The sequence below is a fragment of the Mytilus californianus genome, unplaced genomic scaffold (genome assembly GCF_021869535.1).
Source record: "Mytilus californianus isolate M0D057914Y unplaced genomic scaffold, xbMytCali1.0.p SCAF_36, whole genome shotgun sequence".
Classification (NCBI taxonomy): domain Eukaryota; kingdom Metazoa; phylum Mollusca; class Bivalvia; order Mytilida; family Mytilidae; genus Mytilus; species Mytilus californianus.
The window spans coordinates 141,111-159,791 of NW_026262686.1; the positions used below are offsets into that span (position 1 = coordinate 141,111).

The following is an 18,681-nucleotide window of genomic DNA, read 5'->3' on the forward strand; positions in this document are numbered from 1 at the left end:
GATTACCCTTTCAGAGCACGGGAGATCATCTCCGTTTCTAAATAAGGTTGTGTTGCTTTTGCTTTAGATTAGTTTGATGTGTTGTCTTCTAATATATGAATAATGTTTCAACTGTTTTATTTCTTTCGGTAGCAACTCGAAAAGAATTGTTTTCATTTAAAACTTTAGCATTTAGTTTTCTCTAAGGCGAAACTTTATAAGTACCGATGTTTTGTTTTATATTTGCTAATGTCTAACAGCTGACCCCCTAATTACTTCCTTACTTTTTGTATAAGCGTTGGCCTAAACAAATTCATTCTTATATTCAAAAATGCAACTTTTTTAAAACGAATAATGTTTTTAGGATTACAACATTGTTTTTCTGATGCATATAGATGATAGCTTTGAAAATTATCTTATTCAAATTCATTGCACGAGTCATATTTTCTTTGACTGTCCATGGCGTCAAAATACTAAATCCGTTGGATGTGTTTTAATTGATTTTAGTCTCTGATGCGTGATTTTTTGTGAATTGTTTTTAGCTTTCAGTAACTGCGAGTATTCTCAAATCGTACTTTCGTGTTGAGGTGACCTGTTGACGCAATTTGTTGTGCATTTCTTTAATTTAATGCTAACTTATTTTGTGTTATATCTCGTCTTACTATTTTTTATATGTACATGTATTACCTTTGATAAGTATTTAGTATGACGATAAATTTTCACATCTACTCGTTCTCTGAACAACAAATTCATTAATTTTGTGAATGTTTACCTGTGTCATAGTTCGTTCAGTGTACGTTTACTTGTCATTGTTTAAATGTCTTTTTGATCGAGTAATGTCTTTTTATGTTGTAGTGTTATACTATTTCTCATGTTAGGATGAAGGTTGGCAACCGTTAAAACTTTAAAACCCGCTGCATTTTCATGCACCTGTCCTAAGCAGGAGCCTGTAATTGTGAACTTTTTATACATTGTGACTTGGATGGAGAGTTGTCTCATTGGCACTTATACCACATCTTCTTGTTTAAATTTTATTTTTAGTACTAAGTTTAATATATCAAAAACTGCTCTCTTCCTAGACGAGCCAGTGGGATGGGAGCAAATAAACGATTTTATTCATAGACAAAGGTTGTCTTATTTTGCTAGGAATCAAGGCCTTGACTCAAGTAAATTATTTCGAATTGTATTTGAAGAGCTTAAGTCCTTAAAGCTTTAAAGGGGGTGGGATTATCCACAATATATGATCAATTTATTTAATATATGGTTGGTCTGGATCACTTTTACAACTCGAATATCAACTCTAATAATATATTTAAACAGTTTGTTGGAAGGTTTGTTCGTAGAAGGGAATATCAAGAAATAAATGATAAAAGCAGTCTAGATATTTTCTCCAAATTTAATTTTTTTACAAGGAAGGCAACCATATCTGTCGAACTTGCTGGACTTTAAGTCTGCAAGACTAAAATTGTTAATACGTACTAATTATTGTTTACCTATGAACAAAGTCTTGTGTAGGATGAATCTCAGCGAGAGTCCCACTTGCCAAATGTGTTTATGTAATTCTGACGAGTCTATTGAACATTTCCTACTAGAGCGTTCTGGCTTTTCTTCAATCAAAAATAAATACGTAACTGATATAAATGAATATCTAAGTTTTACTTTCCCGAGCCTCTGCTTCACAGAGTTATCGTCCTACGATAAAATACAAATACTGATTGGTGATTGTTTTTATCAGTTTGATACCTATATCAGTAAAACTTTGGACAGATTAAGTAAAAAAAATGTTGAGTGGAATGTACTCTAAGAGATCATTGGTTTTGGAACTTAAACTTTAAATGTTTTTTGTTTATGTAATATGTTTTACGTAACTCTTAGTTTAATTCATATTTTTATATTGTACATAATGTTTATTTATTTCTCTTATATAAGATGTCTTATTTAACAATGTACCATTTTTTTAACTCTGAAAATGTTATATGAATATTTTTACTTGTCTGTATTCATTGCATATGCTGTTAGACGCATCTGTGGATACCCCGTCCGCATGTGCCCCCGTTGTAAAGGGGTAGTTTCTAAATAAATATAATCCGTTCATCCTATTTCGACTATTTAAAATTCAAGAGTCTAACCTAAATTGAGGTAAATCATATGGCCTTCCAAATACTGTTTCGACCCCTAACATCACTGAAGACATTAATTGTCGAAATTCGGATATGGTGTACAAATGTTTGCACACCATGTTTGCGGTATACCATCTTCTTCGCAAGTTTATTGTTTTCTGTTTGGTATTAAATTGACAATTAAGATCCATGTTACATCTCGTGATCAATTTATTTGGCAATTGTTAATGGCAGTCAGCAGGGTTTACGAACATCAGTTGTTCGACCTGTTAGTCAAATGCGTTTTGTTAAAATATACTTTTCACTTTTTTGGTCTTTTGGAAAATGTTGTTTGTGCTGTATTTAGACCCTCTACTAAGAAATTTGTTTTACATGCACACGTTTAAAAATTGCGGTTTTTATCCAACGCAACGTTGAACGTTGAACGTTGTTTATAATTTAGACTTGTATAGACTTATATATATATATATATTTAAATCAAAATCAAAATCAGTTTCGAATCTATTGTTGTAAGAATTTTCTGGGGGTACAGCTTCAAAAAAACTTTGTTAAATAAAGCTGAATGACGGACCAAGTAACAGAGCACCTTAATCAGATCTGATCATAAACGGTAAGCACCACACATATTGTTCTTAATTAAAAAACAATTATCACAAGTCTGGTCGGCGATTGAATTTGAAATTGTAAGACAATGCAACCAAATAAATACTTATATTCGATAACTTTCCCATTATAAGAAAATGCAATAAAAGTATGAGCATTTTAAGTAATCAATTTACATCATTATATAAAAAAGAAGATGTGGTGTGATTGCCAATGAGACAACTATTCACAATGACACAGAAATTAACAACTATAGGTCACCGTACGATCTTTAACAATGAGCAAAGCCCACACCGCATAGTCAGCTATAAAAGGCCCCGAAATGACAAATGTAAAACAGTTCAGACGAGAAAACTAACGGCCTAGTTTGTGAACGAAAGAATGAACGAAAAATAAATATGTAACACAACAAACAACAACCACTGAATTACTGGATCCTGACTTGGGACAGGCACATAGCACAGAATGTGGCGGGGTTAAACATGTTAGTGGGATCTCAACCCCTTCCCAATCTGGGACTGTGGTGTAACAATACAATCTTAGAACGAACCATAAAAATAAGTTTAAAAAGGATTTACTCATCAGATGGATACAAATAGAAATACATCTAACAAAACACAGAATGGACGTGACCGAGTACTTGTACATCACAACAACAAAAAATTAATACACTAAGTACAGATCTGAGAGTACTCGAAGTTACTGACAGCTAGTTCAAAGTGCCAAGAACTTTGACTGATGGATTCGTTTTACGTTGGATGATTGCTTCTCTTCGTTTGCTTTCCTAAATGAAGGTGTTGTCTAACAGAACACCTCTCATTGGTCATCTAACAGACATGAATATGTCGCGTCAATTTTGTGGGACCATAAACTCATTTATACTCAACATAAAAACCTGAAAAATGTACTAATAATTCCTTATTTAGGAGCTGACGCCCAGGATTGTGCTTCTACAGGAATAATGTCATGCCGAATGAGTTACGACGGCGCGGTAGCAATCGCAGAAAAAGATAAAAAGATGATATGCAGGTCAGACCATTTTTATGTACTATTTTTTTATTTTTTGTTTAATTTATTTGTGTTTAACTTATTTTATATTGCTGTGAAATAATTTGATGGCCGTTCCTATGCATCACTATTAAGTATTGCCTTACGCCAATAAATGCATTAATTCCTCCATATAGCATCCAACCAAATAGATTTAGGAATATCTTAATATATGATCATATATATATTCCGATATACAATTGAGAATGGAAATGGGGAATTTGTCAAAGAGACAACATTCTCGATATAGCATGCTCCCAAATATTTTTTTAAAGATATATTCCGATGTTTAGCAAGCTGCCAAATGAAAATAAAGTGATAATAGATGCATTGAAGACCCATTGGTGGCCTTCGGCTGTTGTCTGCTCTATGGTCGGGTTGTTGTCTCTTTGACACATTCCCCATTTCCATTCTCAATTTTATGTATTCCTCTTTCACTCAAATGAAATAGGCACTGGCTAAGATCACGTTGAAATGTAACAATAAAACAAACTATTGTTGGACACTATATATATCTGCTGGATGATTTATTGGGTAAGGTACCGATTAATTACGAACGTGCAAAAGCATTTGTGTCTACGGTTACATTACGTTATTGTTACGTTAGATTTATTTAAACTTCTTCGATTATATATTATTTCCTGATTTGATATGGGTGAAAAATTTGAATGTCAAATTTTATACAGTAAATACAAACGAAGTTCGCGAAAAATTGATAATAAAAAGCAAAATTTGACAGCAATGAACTAAAATACTGCGAATTACTGTATGGTTGATTCCAATAGACGTAATGGAGAGAGATGAAATAATATTAAAAGACAACATAGAATACCTCACATGTTTCCAACAAATATTTTTGACGAAAATATAAACATTTTTAGAATGGAAAAAATATTTTTCACCTGTAGCATGGCACACATTGAAAGTTGCTATATCTTCAAAAAGGGATATTGCAGAGTGGAACTGCTTATCAAAATGAGAGGATATGGAAGCTTGCCAATGAGGCAACTCTCCATAAGAAACCAAATGACACTGATACTTGGCTGAAAAACAGACGTGCACATTGCTGCATCACTCGTTTGTGATGGCTATCTAGGGTGGTTTCACCAAACATGCGTCGGACTCGTACGCGCGCCCACAAATATACATATATATATATATAAAAGCACAAATATATACTGGATGTGTAGGCAATAGAAAATAAAATTTAAAAAAAAAAGCGTGACCGTAGACACAAATATTATTTTGACTTTCGTAATTAACTTGTTCCTGACACAACCTACCAAGCCGGCAATTAGTGTTCAATGTAACAATAACTTTTTTTATTATTGTTACATTTTAACGTAATCGTAGCCAGTGCCTAATTAAATTGGTAAACGAAAATTAATGGGAAATAATAACAACTGTGCACACGCTGAAATGTTTCGCCTTCTTTACTAACCATTGATTGTATGTTGATTGTCCTAAATATAAAGCTTTACTTCAAGTATCACATAAACTCAACGGTGATAAGAAAATGAGGTCAAAGTCATATAAACCAAATGAGAAATACATGTATACCTTACAACATTGCAGTACACCAAATATAGCTGACCTATTGCTTATAGTTCCTAAGAAACAGACTTAACCAAGAAAACAAATCATTGACCAATGAAATATGAAATGAGGTCAAGGTCAGATGAACCATGTCAGATAGACATGTACACCTTACAATCAATATATGCATTAAATATGGTGACCTATCGCTTATCGAGTTAAAGAAACAGATCAAAACACAAAATACTTAACACTGAGCAATGAACCATGAAAATGAGGTCATTCTCAAGGTCAAATAAAACATGCGAGACTGACATATACATTATGAAATATTTCCGTACACCAAATATAGTTGAACTATTGCATATAGTTTTAGAAAAAAAGACCAAAACACAAAAACATAACTTTAACCACTGAACCATAAAAATGAGGTCAAGGTCAGATGACACTTGCCAGTTGGACATGTACACTTTACAATCATTCCATAAACCAAATATAGTAGACCTATTGCTTATAGTATCTGATATATGGACTACCCCGCCGAACAATTAACTTTGTTCATTGATCCATGAAATGAGGCCGAGGTCAAATGAAAACGAGGACCTTGCAAGGTACGAACATACTAAATAAAGTGGCTGTTACCTTATTGCTCATAATAAGAAAGCAATTTAACATTACAAAAAATCTTTCAAGTAGTCACTGAACCATGAAAATGAGATCAAGGTCAATGGACATATGACAGACAGAAACTTCATAACATAGGGCATCTATATACAAAGTATGAAGTACCAGGTCTTCCGCCTTCTGAAATATAAAGCTTTTAAGAAGTTAGCTAACGCCGCCGCCACCGCCGCCAGATCACTATCACTATATCGAGCTTTCTGCGACAGAAGTCGCAGGCTCGATAAAAACCTCAATGCTATATCCAGAATACTTATAAAACAAAGTATATACGTGTATATTAATAATACATGTAGTGATTGAGTTTTTTATTACATGATTTTATTTGAAGCACAGTGCAGCAAAATCCTTTCTGGATTGTTTGAACCAAGTTGTCACTGACTGCAAATTGGACCCTTCTGTTGTAAGCAAAACAATTGCTCCTGGCAAACAGGCCCTTTCTGATAATGGATGTGAAAGTGGTATGTATGCCAAACCTTAATTATCTTTTATATCACTGGTATCCAATGATCAGTTTATAATTGAGTTTATACAATATTATGTGTTTTAAAGGAGATGTGGTATGATTGCCAAGGACAACTATTCTATATAGAGTCAAAACGATATGCTAAAGATTTATTTTTTTCCCTCTTGCAAATTATTTAAACCTTTGATTTATCTTCCATTTACACAAGGGTCCATATAATTCCAAAACTTACAATCATATTGAGAGAAGTAATCCAACTTTTCCTGAAATCATGCAAAACTAGCTACTACCTCGTGTCGGTACCACGCGCGCAGCTCAATTTTCGTACACTGCCAATTCCCGATATCATTCTTCCAGTATCAAGTGCTAATGTATTGCGATATGCTGAATTTGGATTTTAATTATAAGTACATGATTTATTTCTTATAGATCAACATGATAGGAAATTAAAGGTTCGAACACTTTTTAGAGCATGGTGTTCTTCTTCCACCTTTTTGTAACACTAGTTGTCATTCAAAAAGCCGCCAAATATTATTTTTCAATAACATGTCGGATGTTTCAAGATTTAAAACTTTGTATTTATAACAAAACAAATTTTCTTTGCAGGAAATAGTGCCGGAAGTCTTGTTTTCAACTTGGTTGCAATGGTTTCAGGACTTATATTTTATAAGCTGTTTTAGATAAAACACTTTTATTTATTTCTATGAACAAAGTTACATGTAAAAATATTTATAAAACATAATTCGAACAAATATACGAACAAAATCCTATTTGGACACTACATATATTGTTTATTGTCAATATTAACTTCTGAAATAAATGAATTGTACAGTTTTTGATAGTTCTCTTATCTTCTTTTTTTAATGATTCGTTGCTGCCAATTTTTCTGCTTGACAATATTTATGCACGTTTTGGCAGTTAGTTTATCGACAGGGTTTATGCATTTTTAAGGGCAACAATTGTGCCTCTTTTATATCAGACTTGTTCCTGCATTGTCATGGATCACAGTCTATTTTGCGTTGCTTTGATGATATGTTTGCTTTAGATAATCCTGAATTTGTTTATGTACTGTTGAAATTAACCAAAGGGAGCTTGCTATTAATTTTATTACGGACAACAGTACTTGTCCTATTCTATATTTTGATATTTTAGCTTCACATTGGAAACTATATACAAGAATTTACGTTAAAAAAAAGAGGATTTTTCGTTCCCTATTATGGTCGGGGATATTCCTTTCTTACGGTGCGTATATTTCACAACTTGTTCGCTATTCACGTGTCTGTAAATGCGTTTTAGATGTCGATGGTCAACAATAATTTATATATAACCGACGAATTATTAAATCGGGGATGTTGTTACCACAAATTGATGAAAGTGTTACTAAATTCCTTCATAAATACAATGACTTTTAAGAAGGTTTGGTTGTACATGTAGAAGAGAAGCGAAAGATACCAAAGAACATTCAAACTCAAAAGTCGAAAACAAACTAACAATGTCATGGCAAAAAGACAACGGAACACGACGATAAGACAACCAACAGTACACAAAACATAACTTTGATTGGTTTTGTTATAAATAGGCCGTAAGTTTTCTTAACTGAATTGTTTCATATGTCTCATGTCGGGCCTTTTATAGCCGACTATACGGTATGGAGTTTTCTCATTGTTGATGGCCGTACGGCTACCTATAATTGCTTACACCGATCACCTTCATTTGAACGTTGGTGGATAGTTGTCTCATTGGCAATCATACCACATATCCTTAATTTATATAAGCGTTGTATGAATATGGAATCAAGTATGAGTCATTCGTGAAAAATTTATTGTTCAAGCGACCGAACAAGAAGTATAGATTGACTTTAGTTTGGAATTGTTAAATATAATACATTGAAAGACATTCTTACAATAATCTGATTTTTTTATTAGTATGGTAATGTCACGATACCTAAAATACACATAGTTTGCAAAAAAAAGTTTTTCTGAGAGACCAAAAATAATCGTATTTTTATAAATGTAAATGTAAGGATATTTTGTATGATTGCCGATAAAAAAAAAACTATACACCACAGTTCAAATGATATGAATATAAGAAATTATAGGTAACTGTACGGCATTCCTAAATGAGAAAAAAACATATCGTATCATGTCATTATAAAAGACTCTGACATGAAAAATATTATGGAACAATTCAAAGAAGAAAACATCTTGATTTATTACAATACAATTTACGAAAAAAAACATAACAGACATGATCCATGACAACCTATGAATTACAGACTCTTGATTTGGGACAGGCGCATAAATAATTTTGCGGGATTAAATCATTACAGTTGGAAGTCCAAAATCAAATACGAAGTTGAAAAGCATTGAATACCAAAAGTCCGAAAAGTTAACCTTTGAACCAAATACTGCTACGATTACCTATGCCTGAGGGTATAAATAGATTACTCATTATAAAGTTTTTAATTCTATATATACAGTAAATTTTCAGAAATTTCAAAAAAAGTGATATGGAAAAATAAATGAATAATATGAAGTTATCACAGTTTTTTTCTTCTAATGTACATCTTGATTGTTAGAAATAAACAGAATGACTTTAAAACTTTTCGCCACTGTGTATCTCTTGCATATACTTTATAACATGTTCTCGGGTTTTGCAATGATGTGTTGTGATGGTCTTTGAGTCTTCTCTTAAACTATATTGTTTAAAAGATTTAATGACAAAAATGTCTTCACGTTCAGGAATGACATACACTGGGAACGTACATTTTTCATTAAAAGACTGCAAACATGATAGAATATCATCAACTAATTCAATTGCAGCTACCTCACTATTTTCGGGTGTCAAGGGTTTTTCTTCCATTTTGTAATTTTCGTACACATAGAAGAGACAATTTTTGAACATATAGCTTGTTAACAAATTATTTTTTATGCAATTCTGAATGTGTATATTCGAACTATGGTTATTTACAAGCCATAGATAAATTAACTTGCAATGACGATAACCTTCTAGAAAATACAGCGGCAAAACATTTTTTAGCAACTCGGTCTCAACAGGTGAACAAGAAATTCTCATAAGTGTTTCCGACTGTACAAAATATTTTGTTTGAAAAAGTAATAAGCAGCCTTTGTTTTTGATTCTGTCATTTTGATTCAGTAATTCACATCTACCACCTTTAGTAGGCCACCATTCCGTTTTTCTAATAGCAGGCACGAGATCAATACTTATAATTTCATCTTTGTAAGCGCACCCAAACAAACGAATTTCCAATGTCACCACCGGTTTGTCAGATTCCTCAGAATTTTTCAACTTCCATAAAATTATGTCTTTTGATTTCCAAATATGTTCATCCAAAACAATTGTTTTCACTGCTCTAGAAAATGCCAATCGAACCTCTGATATTTTACACCGACCTTCGCTGTTAAAAAATACTGTAAATGTCTGGGGTATGTCTTTGTTTGCATTGAGTGTAACAAATTCTTCTTCAATGTTCACATCATCAACTGTACACAATTTCTGGATTTCGCCCATACAAAATATAAAATCAAACTCATTTAGGTCGCCAATTTTTGTCCCCTCTTCTGAACTTCCTGATCTTTGAAGTGTACATATTAATCTTTTATCCTTTTCACCAATAGCTTTGCACAGTTCCTCAGCAAAATTTATTACAGTTCGTTTAATTAGTTCACTTTCTTTGTCGTCCCATGGAGCCCCTACTCCTCTCTGTTTTAAAAGTGAGTGTTTGAATTTTTTATTGATTTCAGATTGTAACTTAAATCTTGAAACTTCATAAGGTGTTTTTCCGTTTCTATCTTTACATTCCAAGTAATCACATTTGACAAATTTGCCTTCCACGTAATCACATTTGACAAATTTGCCTTCCAAGTAATCAAATATGTCCAATTCTCTCTGCAATATCGCCACGTAGTGAAATACTGTTGATTGACATTCATCAGGTTTTAGAAATTTCATGGTTTTGATATAATACTGGGTAAGCTGTTTATGATTTTCCATTGATACAGCAGCAAGCAATACGGATCTTCCAAATTTATCAGTAATGTTCAAGTCTGCTCCCTCCTTGATGAGAAGCTTAACTGAACTAATTGCATTTGCAAAAAACACCGGTGTACGGTCGAAAATATCTTTTTGGTTAACGTTTGCACCAGCCTTGAGTAACATTTCAGCAATTTTATTTCTTTTTTTGTTGTAAGTATCCAACAGCTTTTGGTCACTGGTGGAAGAAATATCGTGATAAATATTGGACACAAATTCTTTTGACATTATCATATGCAGTGGACCTAATTTCATTTTGTTCGAAGTGTTAACATCATATTCATAGACTTTGTGTAAAAGAATTTTGAGTGCTTCTCCTCTGTTACAACAATCCATATCTTCACGTCTTATTAGCTCAAGCAAAGGTGTATTTCCTAGAACATTTTTATGCCCGAATGCTCTTTTAAAGAAATCTATGTCTTTCGTGGATTGCAGATTACGCACATGACTACCAAATTTGTAGAATTCAAAAGTATTTCCAATTTTAAAATATTTATGAAAAACGTTATTACCGTCTTCGTCTATTGAATCTGTGTCTTTCAAAAAATCATCTATATAAAACAGTACATCAAATAGATTTTACATAGTAAACAATTTGCTATTTTCAATAGGGAAATATCAATAATTGCGGTTGCCGCTAGTGAAACTTTTATGATGCATGCCATTGGTTGAGTAACACTAATGGATAGGATCAGCTTACCCTCTCGGAACACATGAGATAACCTTCAGTATTTGATAAGGTTCATGTTATGTTTCTCAGTCTAATGGGTTCTTTTTTTTTAAATTGTTTGTGTTTTCGTCGTCTTCATTTATTAGCTATGGCTTTGTCAGGGTTTTTTTTCGACTTATGAGGTTCCACTTCCTTTTTCTACCGATTGAATTAAAACAAATGCTGTTTAGCCATTAAGAAGATATATATTAATACAATGTTATCAAAACGAAAAATTAAAATGAGGTTTTATGTATATAGACTACCGCATCATACGATCATGCGCCATATGCCACCATTAATGTTTAAAAGTTGAAATAAATAAATTTTAATAAATAAAAAAAAGTATCAATACATAAAGTTTTTAATGTTTTACCATCGAACCCTCTAGTAGTTCTTGATTTGTTCATTTCACAGGATACATTATCAATGTCTTCTTCTGCAGATTCCGCGTTCTGTAAAGACGATTCTAAAAAATAAATTAGATATCTGGCTGAAGGTAGATCGAGTGTCTTTTTCTGATCATCACTTCTTGGCATGTTGCAAAAATACTTTTTATCATTAGAATATTTCATCAAGTATCATTCAATATTATATATAGCAGAAAGATCGAAAACTTGAAATTGATAAAGATTCAACTATAAAAAAAAATAATTGTTAGGTGTATTTTAAATTTTTTGAAAAAATCCTATTCAAATAAAGGGCAGCTAACTGTTTTGAAAATGAATGGACAATTTGTTGGTTTTTTTCCGTCATCCCTATTTTTAATTGATATTTCTGAAGCCTTTATAAAAAGCAAATATCTCGTTTAATCTAAACCAATTCTTTAGTTTAATGTTTCCTCCATAAGGAAAAAATAAGTCTCCTCTATATAACCCATATAGAATAAGTGTGATTTCGTTAATTTCAACGAAAAAAATGCCCAGTTTTTATATTGAAATTTGAAAGCACACATTGACTCAGAGATCTTTTACAGAAGTTTGAGAACAATCTATCGTCGAACATTGAAACACCCAGCTACTTTAAATGTAGACATAATCTTTGCTTTTATTAGTCGAGTCTTTATAAAGTTTATTGAATAATGCACAGTTATATCCCAATTGGGTTGAAGGCAGACATAAATCAACAAAATAAGTTTACAATACATCATAAAAAACAATAAAAGAACAAAACATCATGTAGTTATTGAGTCCACCCGCCTCTGAGTGACCATGCCTTTTTAAAAAAAGGACGGACACGAAAAACATAAATCCAATTTATTAAAATTATCTATATTATCTATATTAGAATAGGTATTTTTAACTTTCTGTAAAAATTCAAGTCTCAAATTCTTTTTTTGTACATATGAATAAAAAAATGTTCTTCATCATCTATTTTATTTAGACAACAATGTTGACATAAACGTTCTTCTCTTTTTATATTTTTGTATCTGCTTAGTTCAATTTCCAAAATATGGTCACTTACCCTTTATTTAGTAAATCTTATACAAGTAACGTGTGTGACAAGACTACACTGTATATTGTTTATTCAAACACGATTTTATTATTCTTATACCATTTCATTGAAGTGAGAATGGTGTTTTTAAAAAAAGAAATATGACAGTTGTTATCTATTCGTTTGATATGTTTGAGCTTTTGAATTTGCCATTCGATTAGGGACTTTCCTCGGAGTTCAGTATTTTTGTGATTTTACTTTTTTTTTTATCACAAAATGTTTTAACATAATTCAATGAAATGACGTTGACACAATTACCGCGACACAAATGTGAAATCTATATACAATTCAGATGTTTGAATACCCCTTCAACAACAAACAATATTTCAGTATAAAAATAGAAGTTTAAACATTTTAAGTTTAAACAACAAACCATCGAACTGTCGGTTGACGAAGGAAGCCTATACATAATACACATAAATAATACATTATTGTTTGGTTAAATGAGGCTGAGACACTTTATTTTGGAATAAAATATGAAATTTTTTCGCCAGATGTTTTACAATTCGTACTCAAGCCATACAAATACCCAACGCGTAACTTATCCGAATTTAATAACCTCACACCACATTTTTCTACAATAATTAAAAAAAAAGGTTAGTATAATCCCGTCATTTTGCTATTGTGATATAGTGTTATGGTAATATTTCATTATTATTGTCTTTCATTTTTGCTTATGTGCATTGTCTAAATGCCATTTTGTTTTAGTTTTAATATAGTGATAGAAATTATAATACGAGGTTGACTGCTGTACCCCTATTTTTGACATTTTTACCTAGTATGTCTATGTTTTGTTAACATTGTTGTCAATATAATGAAATTTTCTGCGACTGTAATACAAGTGAGAGGTCTAGCTAGCTATAAAACCAGGTAAAATCTACAATTTTCAACATAAGGAAATGCTGTTCCAAATCCGGAATATGACAGTTGTTTTTTCATTCGTTTGATTGTTTAAACTTTTCATTTTGCCATTTGATGAGGGACTTTCCATTTTGAATTTTCCTTAGAGTTTTGAATTTCATATTTTGCTTTTTAATATGTTTGCCAAAGGCATTGAACCCTCCGGCAGCTCTAAATTGGTCAAATTTATGACGTATATTAACATTTTCTTCGTCTGAAGATTCCTCGTTTCTTGAATAATCATCTGTAAAAACAGAAAAAAAAACAATGAATACAGTATAATCATTAACAAAACTGTCAAAGAAGTATCCAAAAAAAACGTGAATCAGGTTGGCTGTTTGGTTTGAAAGATCTGAGAAATGATACGAACATGTACACGATTTAACCACATTTGTATATGTGATAAAGAATCTTCATGTAATTGTTGTTTGATGAGTTTATAAATGACTATCATTAATGGTTTATTCAAAAACGTTTGTTCGAGAAATTATTTCCGAAATAGTGACAGGCAAATTGGGAGTCAACCACTGGATGTTCCATTTTTAAGTGCTATTTTGGAAATTGTAGGGTAGCTTCTGGCAAAAGTCGATTGACATTGTTAATTTAAATACAATTTTCGTTTTCAAGAAGTTCATGAAATATTTATATATATATTATATGCGAGATAAAATAAAGTTAAAAGCTAAAACATATAACACGATACGAAATATATAAAAATAAGGAGATGTAGTATGATTGCCAATGATACAACTATCAACCGAATTTCAAATAAAATGTATGTAAGCAATTATATGCAACCGTTCGGCCTTCAACAATGAAACAATATATCGTATAGTCGGGTTCGAAAGGCCCCGCCATGAAAGCGTTTCTATTTTATGATGGCACCATCAACGTTATGGCACCCTCAACGGAATTGGGGACATATTGTTTTTCTACGTTTCTTTTTTCCTTATTTGTATTCTTCTTCAACACATGTTGTCCGCGCTAGTTATCGGAATTGAATGGACCATTGTTGATGGAACTATGCTATAATGTTGACTACCATATGAAGTTGTGCACCTGACTTTGGAATGTGCAAGATGGCTGCGGTTACCATGGACACTGCAAAATTTGATTTTCTATTCAAAATTCTAAATCTTTCATTATAAGACATAACTGGATGAACCATTGTTCAAATGATACCTGATATGCCAAGATGTGCAGACAGTATTTAGAAATTCCAAAATGGCCGCCATTGTCATGGAAACAGGGCAAATGTTTACATAACATTAACCCTATAATGGGAAAATACAACAAATCTGTTTTTTTTCGGAATTTTGGAAATGGTCACGGTTACCATGGCAACAGCAAAAACTTTCTGAACATAAACAGAAATATTACCTGGCGTTTCAGGAGTTGATTTTCGACTTCGGAATTTTCAAAATGGCTGCCGTTACCATGAAAAATGCAAAAATGTCAAAAATATTTCAAAATGCACCAAACTTTATGAAACTTTACAAAAATGTTATTTGCATTGTAGATGCGCTTTTTGATATTAGAATTTGCAAAATGGCTGCCGTTTACTTAGCAATTTGGGTGGGGGGGGACGAGGGTGCCTTCCGTTATTGCTAGCAATTGAAAATCTAGTTTTTTGTGTTTGTTTTTTTCTCGTCAATACGAGTCATAATATGAGGCAGGCGTAACCTGTGAAAGGGGACGAAGTCTGTATGCATTATATTTTAAATTCAAGCATATTTTAACTTCAGAATCTGTTAAAAAAGAAACGGAAATACGGAAACGTTTCCGACGTTGGTCCTGTTGTTAGGGACTTTAGTTGTGACGTCATTTTCAATGTAAACAAAGAAACGCTATGATTTCATTAGTATGTTGATTCTTATATTGATTTTTAGTTTTTTTTGATATGCTTAATGTTATAAGGCACGTCCCCATAATATGTTACTCAAATCCCGAGATAAACGATACCGGAAAAGATTTCTGCGCAGATGCGGGAAATTAAAAAAAGTCTGAAAAAAAATTTAACGATTTTGAGTTCATTAGTAGATTAATTTTTTTCTTTTCTCTTTTTTTCTTTTTTTTTCTTTTTTTTTAATTTTTCTACCGTAATTAGGAACTTCGTTCTCATTTTAATAGATTCTCAGATATACAGAGCGAAGTATATCCCATCATCGGCCCAGTTAGAAATTCTAAAATCTTTTTTTATTGGTTTTACGTTAACTACGGTGCTAAATTTAAGAGAAATGATTTGTTACTAAGTATTTTGCAAGAAATTGAAATCGAAATTATTGTTCTCCTTTGTTTTTTGTTTTGTTAATATTTGCGTCACTGATGGGTCTTATGTAGACGAAACGCGCGTCTGGCGTATTAAATTATAAGCCTGGTACCTTTTGATAGCTATTATTTGTGTGTGTCTCTGTCCTGTATGTTCTTCCATTTATTTTTATTGTAGTCCTGTCATGTAATCTTGTCATTTTAATGTTACTAGTCAGAGCACACCCGCGAAATCGCGGGCATCTATTTTTTTGTTTTCTGTTAATTTCAATTATTTTCGCGTTTTTCTATATACTATGAACATACATATACTATACATAAAGTGTATTTGCTATTTACTATCAATTCCAAGTTTACTATCCACGGCGGTCCTTGATATATTATATAGAGACTCTATTTACTGTCAACTCCAAGGTTAATACTATCCACGGCGGTCACTTGATATATTATATAGAGACTCTCTATATAATATATCAGTGACCGGCGTGGATAGTAAACTTGGAATTGATAGTAAATAGCAAATACACTTTATTTATAGTATATGTATGATCATGTATACAGAAAACGCAAAAATAATTGACCTGTCCCAAAGTACTTATGAAAATTATGAGTAATTTTAAAACAGTCCTAAACGGAAGTCTTGTCTATGACTTAAAAGTCCGTCCGATGACGGAAACAATATCCGGACGCCTTTATTTTCGTTTTCCTCCCAAAATAACTCAAACTGAATAATTATAGGCGAGGATGACAAATGCGACTATGCATGGTACCTATAGGACACAGAGGCATGATGATTAATTTAAAGTGGAAGGAAGAGAAGTGACACACAAAATGAGGTCTTCTCATTTAATAGTATAGATATTTAACATTGCCATAAAAGCGGGAGGTTTGACTAGCCACAAAACCAGGCTCAACCCACCATTTTTTCCTAAAAAGTCCTGTACCCAGTCAGGAAAATGGCCATTGTTATATTATAGTTCGTTTCTGTGTGTGTTGCATTTTAGTGTTGTGTTTCTGTTGTGTCGTTGTTCTCCTCTTATATTTGATGTGTTTCCCTCAGTTTTAGTTTGTAACCCGGATTTGGTCTTTTCTCAATCGATTTATGAATTTCGAATAGCGGTATACTACTGTTGCCTTTCTTTCATATCAAATTGATAAAACGAAAGCGAATAGACGCAATATCGTCCGCAGTATATGTTTGGCCTTTCACTGGTTTGTACTCAAGCGCCAACGATGAGTAAACGAAAGACGCGTCTGGTATAGCAAATTATGAGCCTGAAATCGTTTAAACAATCACTGGTGCTGATTAGAAGATTCGGCGTGAGCGTATGATTAGTCCAGTAGTCAGCACTTCTGTGTTAAAATGAAAACGCAATGAAACAGTCACTTCTTTTGACTATTTTGTTCATGAGATTTTAAATAATTCGAAACATTAAGTTTTTGCTGCATACTAAGGCTTAAATAGTCTCAGCCGTATCTGGAACAACTTTCAGAATTTTTTATTTTCAATGCCCTAAGACTTTGTATTTGATTTAGATCTCAAAGCGTTTGATTTGAGCTCTACTGATGAGTCTTGTATGAGCGAAAAGTTAATTTTCTATTTTGTTTAGTCGATATAAGGGGATTTTTGTAAAGGGTCAAAGCAGGAACTGATCCGATGGTGTTGGCTTATTTTCGATGCTTTCGTCAGTACTCTGTTCACTGTTGTTTCTAGCACCACATTTGAAGTCAAATATAAATTGCTTTCCTGTTATGATTGTTTATATTATTCAAATCAAAATTTACACTCATTGATATTTTTTTAGCTTTTATTCATTGACTGTATATTGTATGTTTATTTACTTCCCATCATTTATTCTTAAACTTTTAAGCATTTTCTTACTTTGATTTTTTTGTAAACAAACAATTAGGAATCGAAAGATCCCAATTTCTTCATAATCTACTACTTAAAACAAATTCAAGTTTAAGCTGATTTATATCAATTTGTATATAATGCAATATGTTTGATCGCCACTTTTAACAACATTTCAGTATATTAATTGAATTCCAAATAATTTCACTTTAAACAGCAAGCCATCTACCTAAAAGAGGGACGAAAGATACCAGAGGGACAGTCAAACTCATAGATCGAAAACAAACTGACAACGCCATGGCCAAAAATAAAAAGACAAATAGACAATTAATAGTACAGATGACAGAACATAGAAAACTAAAGACTAAGCAACACGAACCCCACCAAAAACTGGGGGTGATCTCAGGTGTTCCGAAAGTGTAAGCAGATCCTGCTCCACATGTGGCACCCGTCGTGTGCCATTGGAAAAAGTATAACACAAATACAGAACTCCAAGGCAAATTCAAAAAGGTGAAGTCCATAAAAATGGACAAAAGCAAACGCTATCAACCAACAAAACAAGTTGTACGTCTTTGTTTACAGTCATTCTAAGTATCAAAAAATAAAATCAACAAATTTTGATTAAAAAGAATCAATAAATGAAGCTTATAAATGTTTTACCTGAGTCGTCGATCTCTTCAGCAGCTTCAAAGAGGCCATATTTTTCAGGTATACTAACATCGTCTTTTTTTTTATAGATGCTGCCCTCATCAAAGAACCTGTAGAAAAGATATCATATAATTTTTCGATCTGTAAATAGTTAAATATTTCCAAAACAAAATCTTTAAAAAAATACTTGGCAAGACAAATAAAACAAATCAAAACAATATAATCAACAATAGAGCTGCAAAAAGAGGTATCTAATGGCAAACATGACATAACAACGATTTTATAATTCTGATTCTGTTCGATGCAACTAATAGGGGTGTTTGAG

At 32.3% G+C, this 18,681-nt stretch overlaps 1 protein-coding gene and 1 long non-coding RNA gene across 2 annotated transcripts; one reads left to right on the plus strand and one right to left on the minus strand.

The window, feature by feature from the left end:
* Window positions 1-3,632: 3,632 nt before the first annotated feature.
* LOC127736740 (uncharacterized) lies at window positions 3,633-8,415 on the plus strand. The gene is made up of 3 exons (XR_007999148.1): window positions 3,633-3,731; window positions 6,303-6,427; window positions 7,039-8,415. It is a non-coding gene; the product is annotated as an uncharacterized LOC127736740 (long non-coding RNA).
* Window positions 8,416-8,622: 207 nt separating this feature from the next.
* Window positions 8,623-10,796, minus strand: LOC127736738 (uncharacterized). Its single transcript, XM_052247319.1, has 2 exons — window positions 10,311-10,796; window positions 8,623-10,280 (listed from the first exon to the last, which is right to left on the minus strand). Exons 1-2 carry the CDS (start codon window positions 10,738-10,740, stop codon window positions 9,028-9,030), a joined length of 1,683 nt encoding a protein of 560 aa, XP_052103279.1. The 5' UTR covers window positions 10,741-10,796; the 3' UTR covers window positions 8,623-9,027.
* Between the last annotated feature and the right edge of the window lie 7,885 nt (window positions 10,797-18,681).

Bases quoted from the DNA above. Each gene is read 5' to 3' on its own strand.
- LOC127736738 (XM_052247319.1), bottom strand. From the start codon at position 10,740: ATGAAATTAGGTCCACTGCATATGATAATGTCAAAAGAATTTGTGTCC. The intron at 10,281-10,310 runs GCAAATTTGTCA...ATTACGTGGAAG, and splicing joins CATATTTGATTACTTGGAAG to GCAAATTTGTCAAATGTGAT.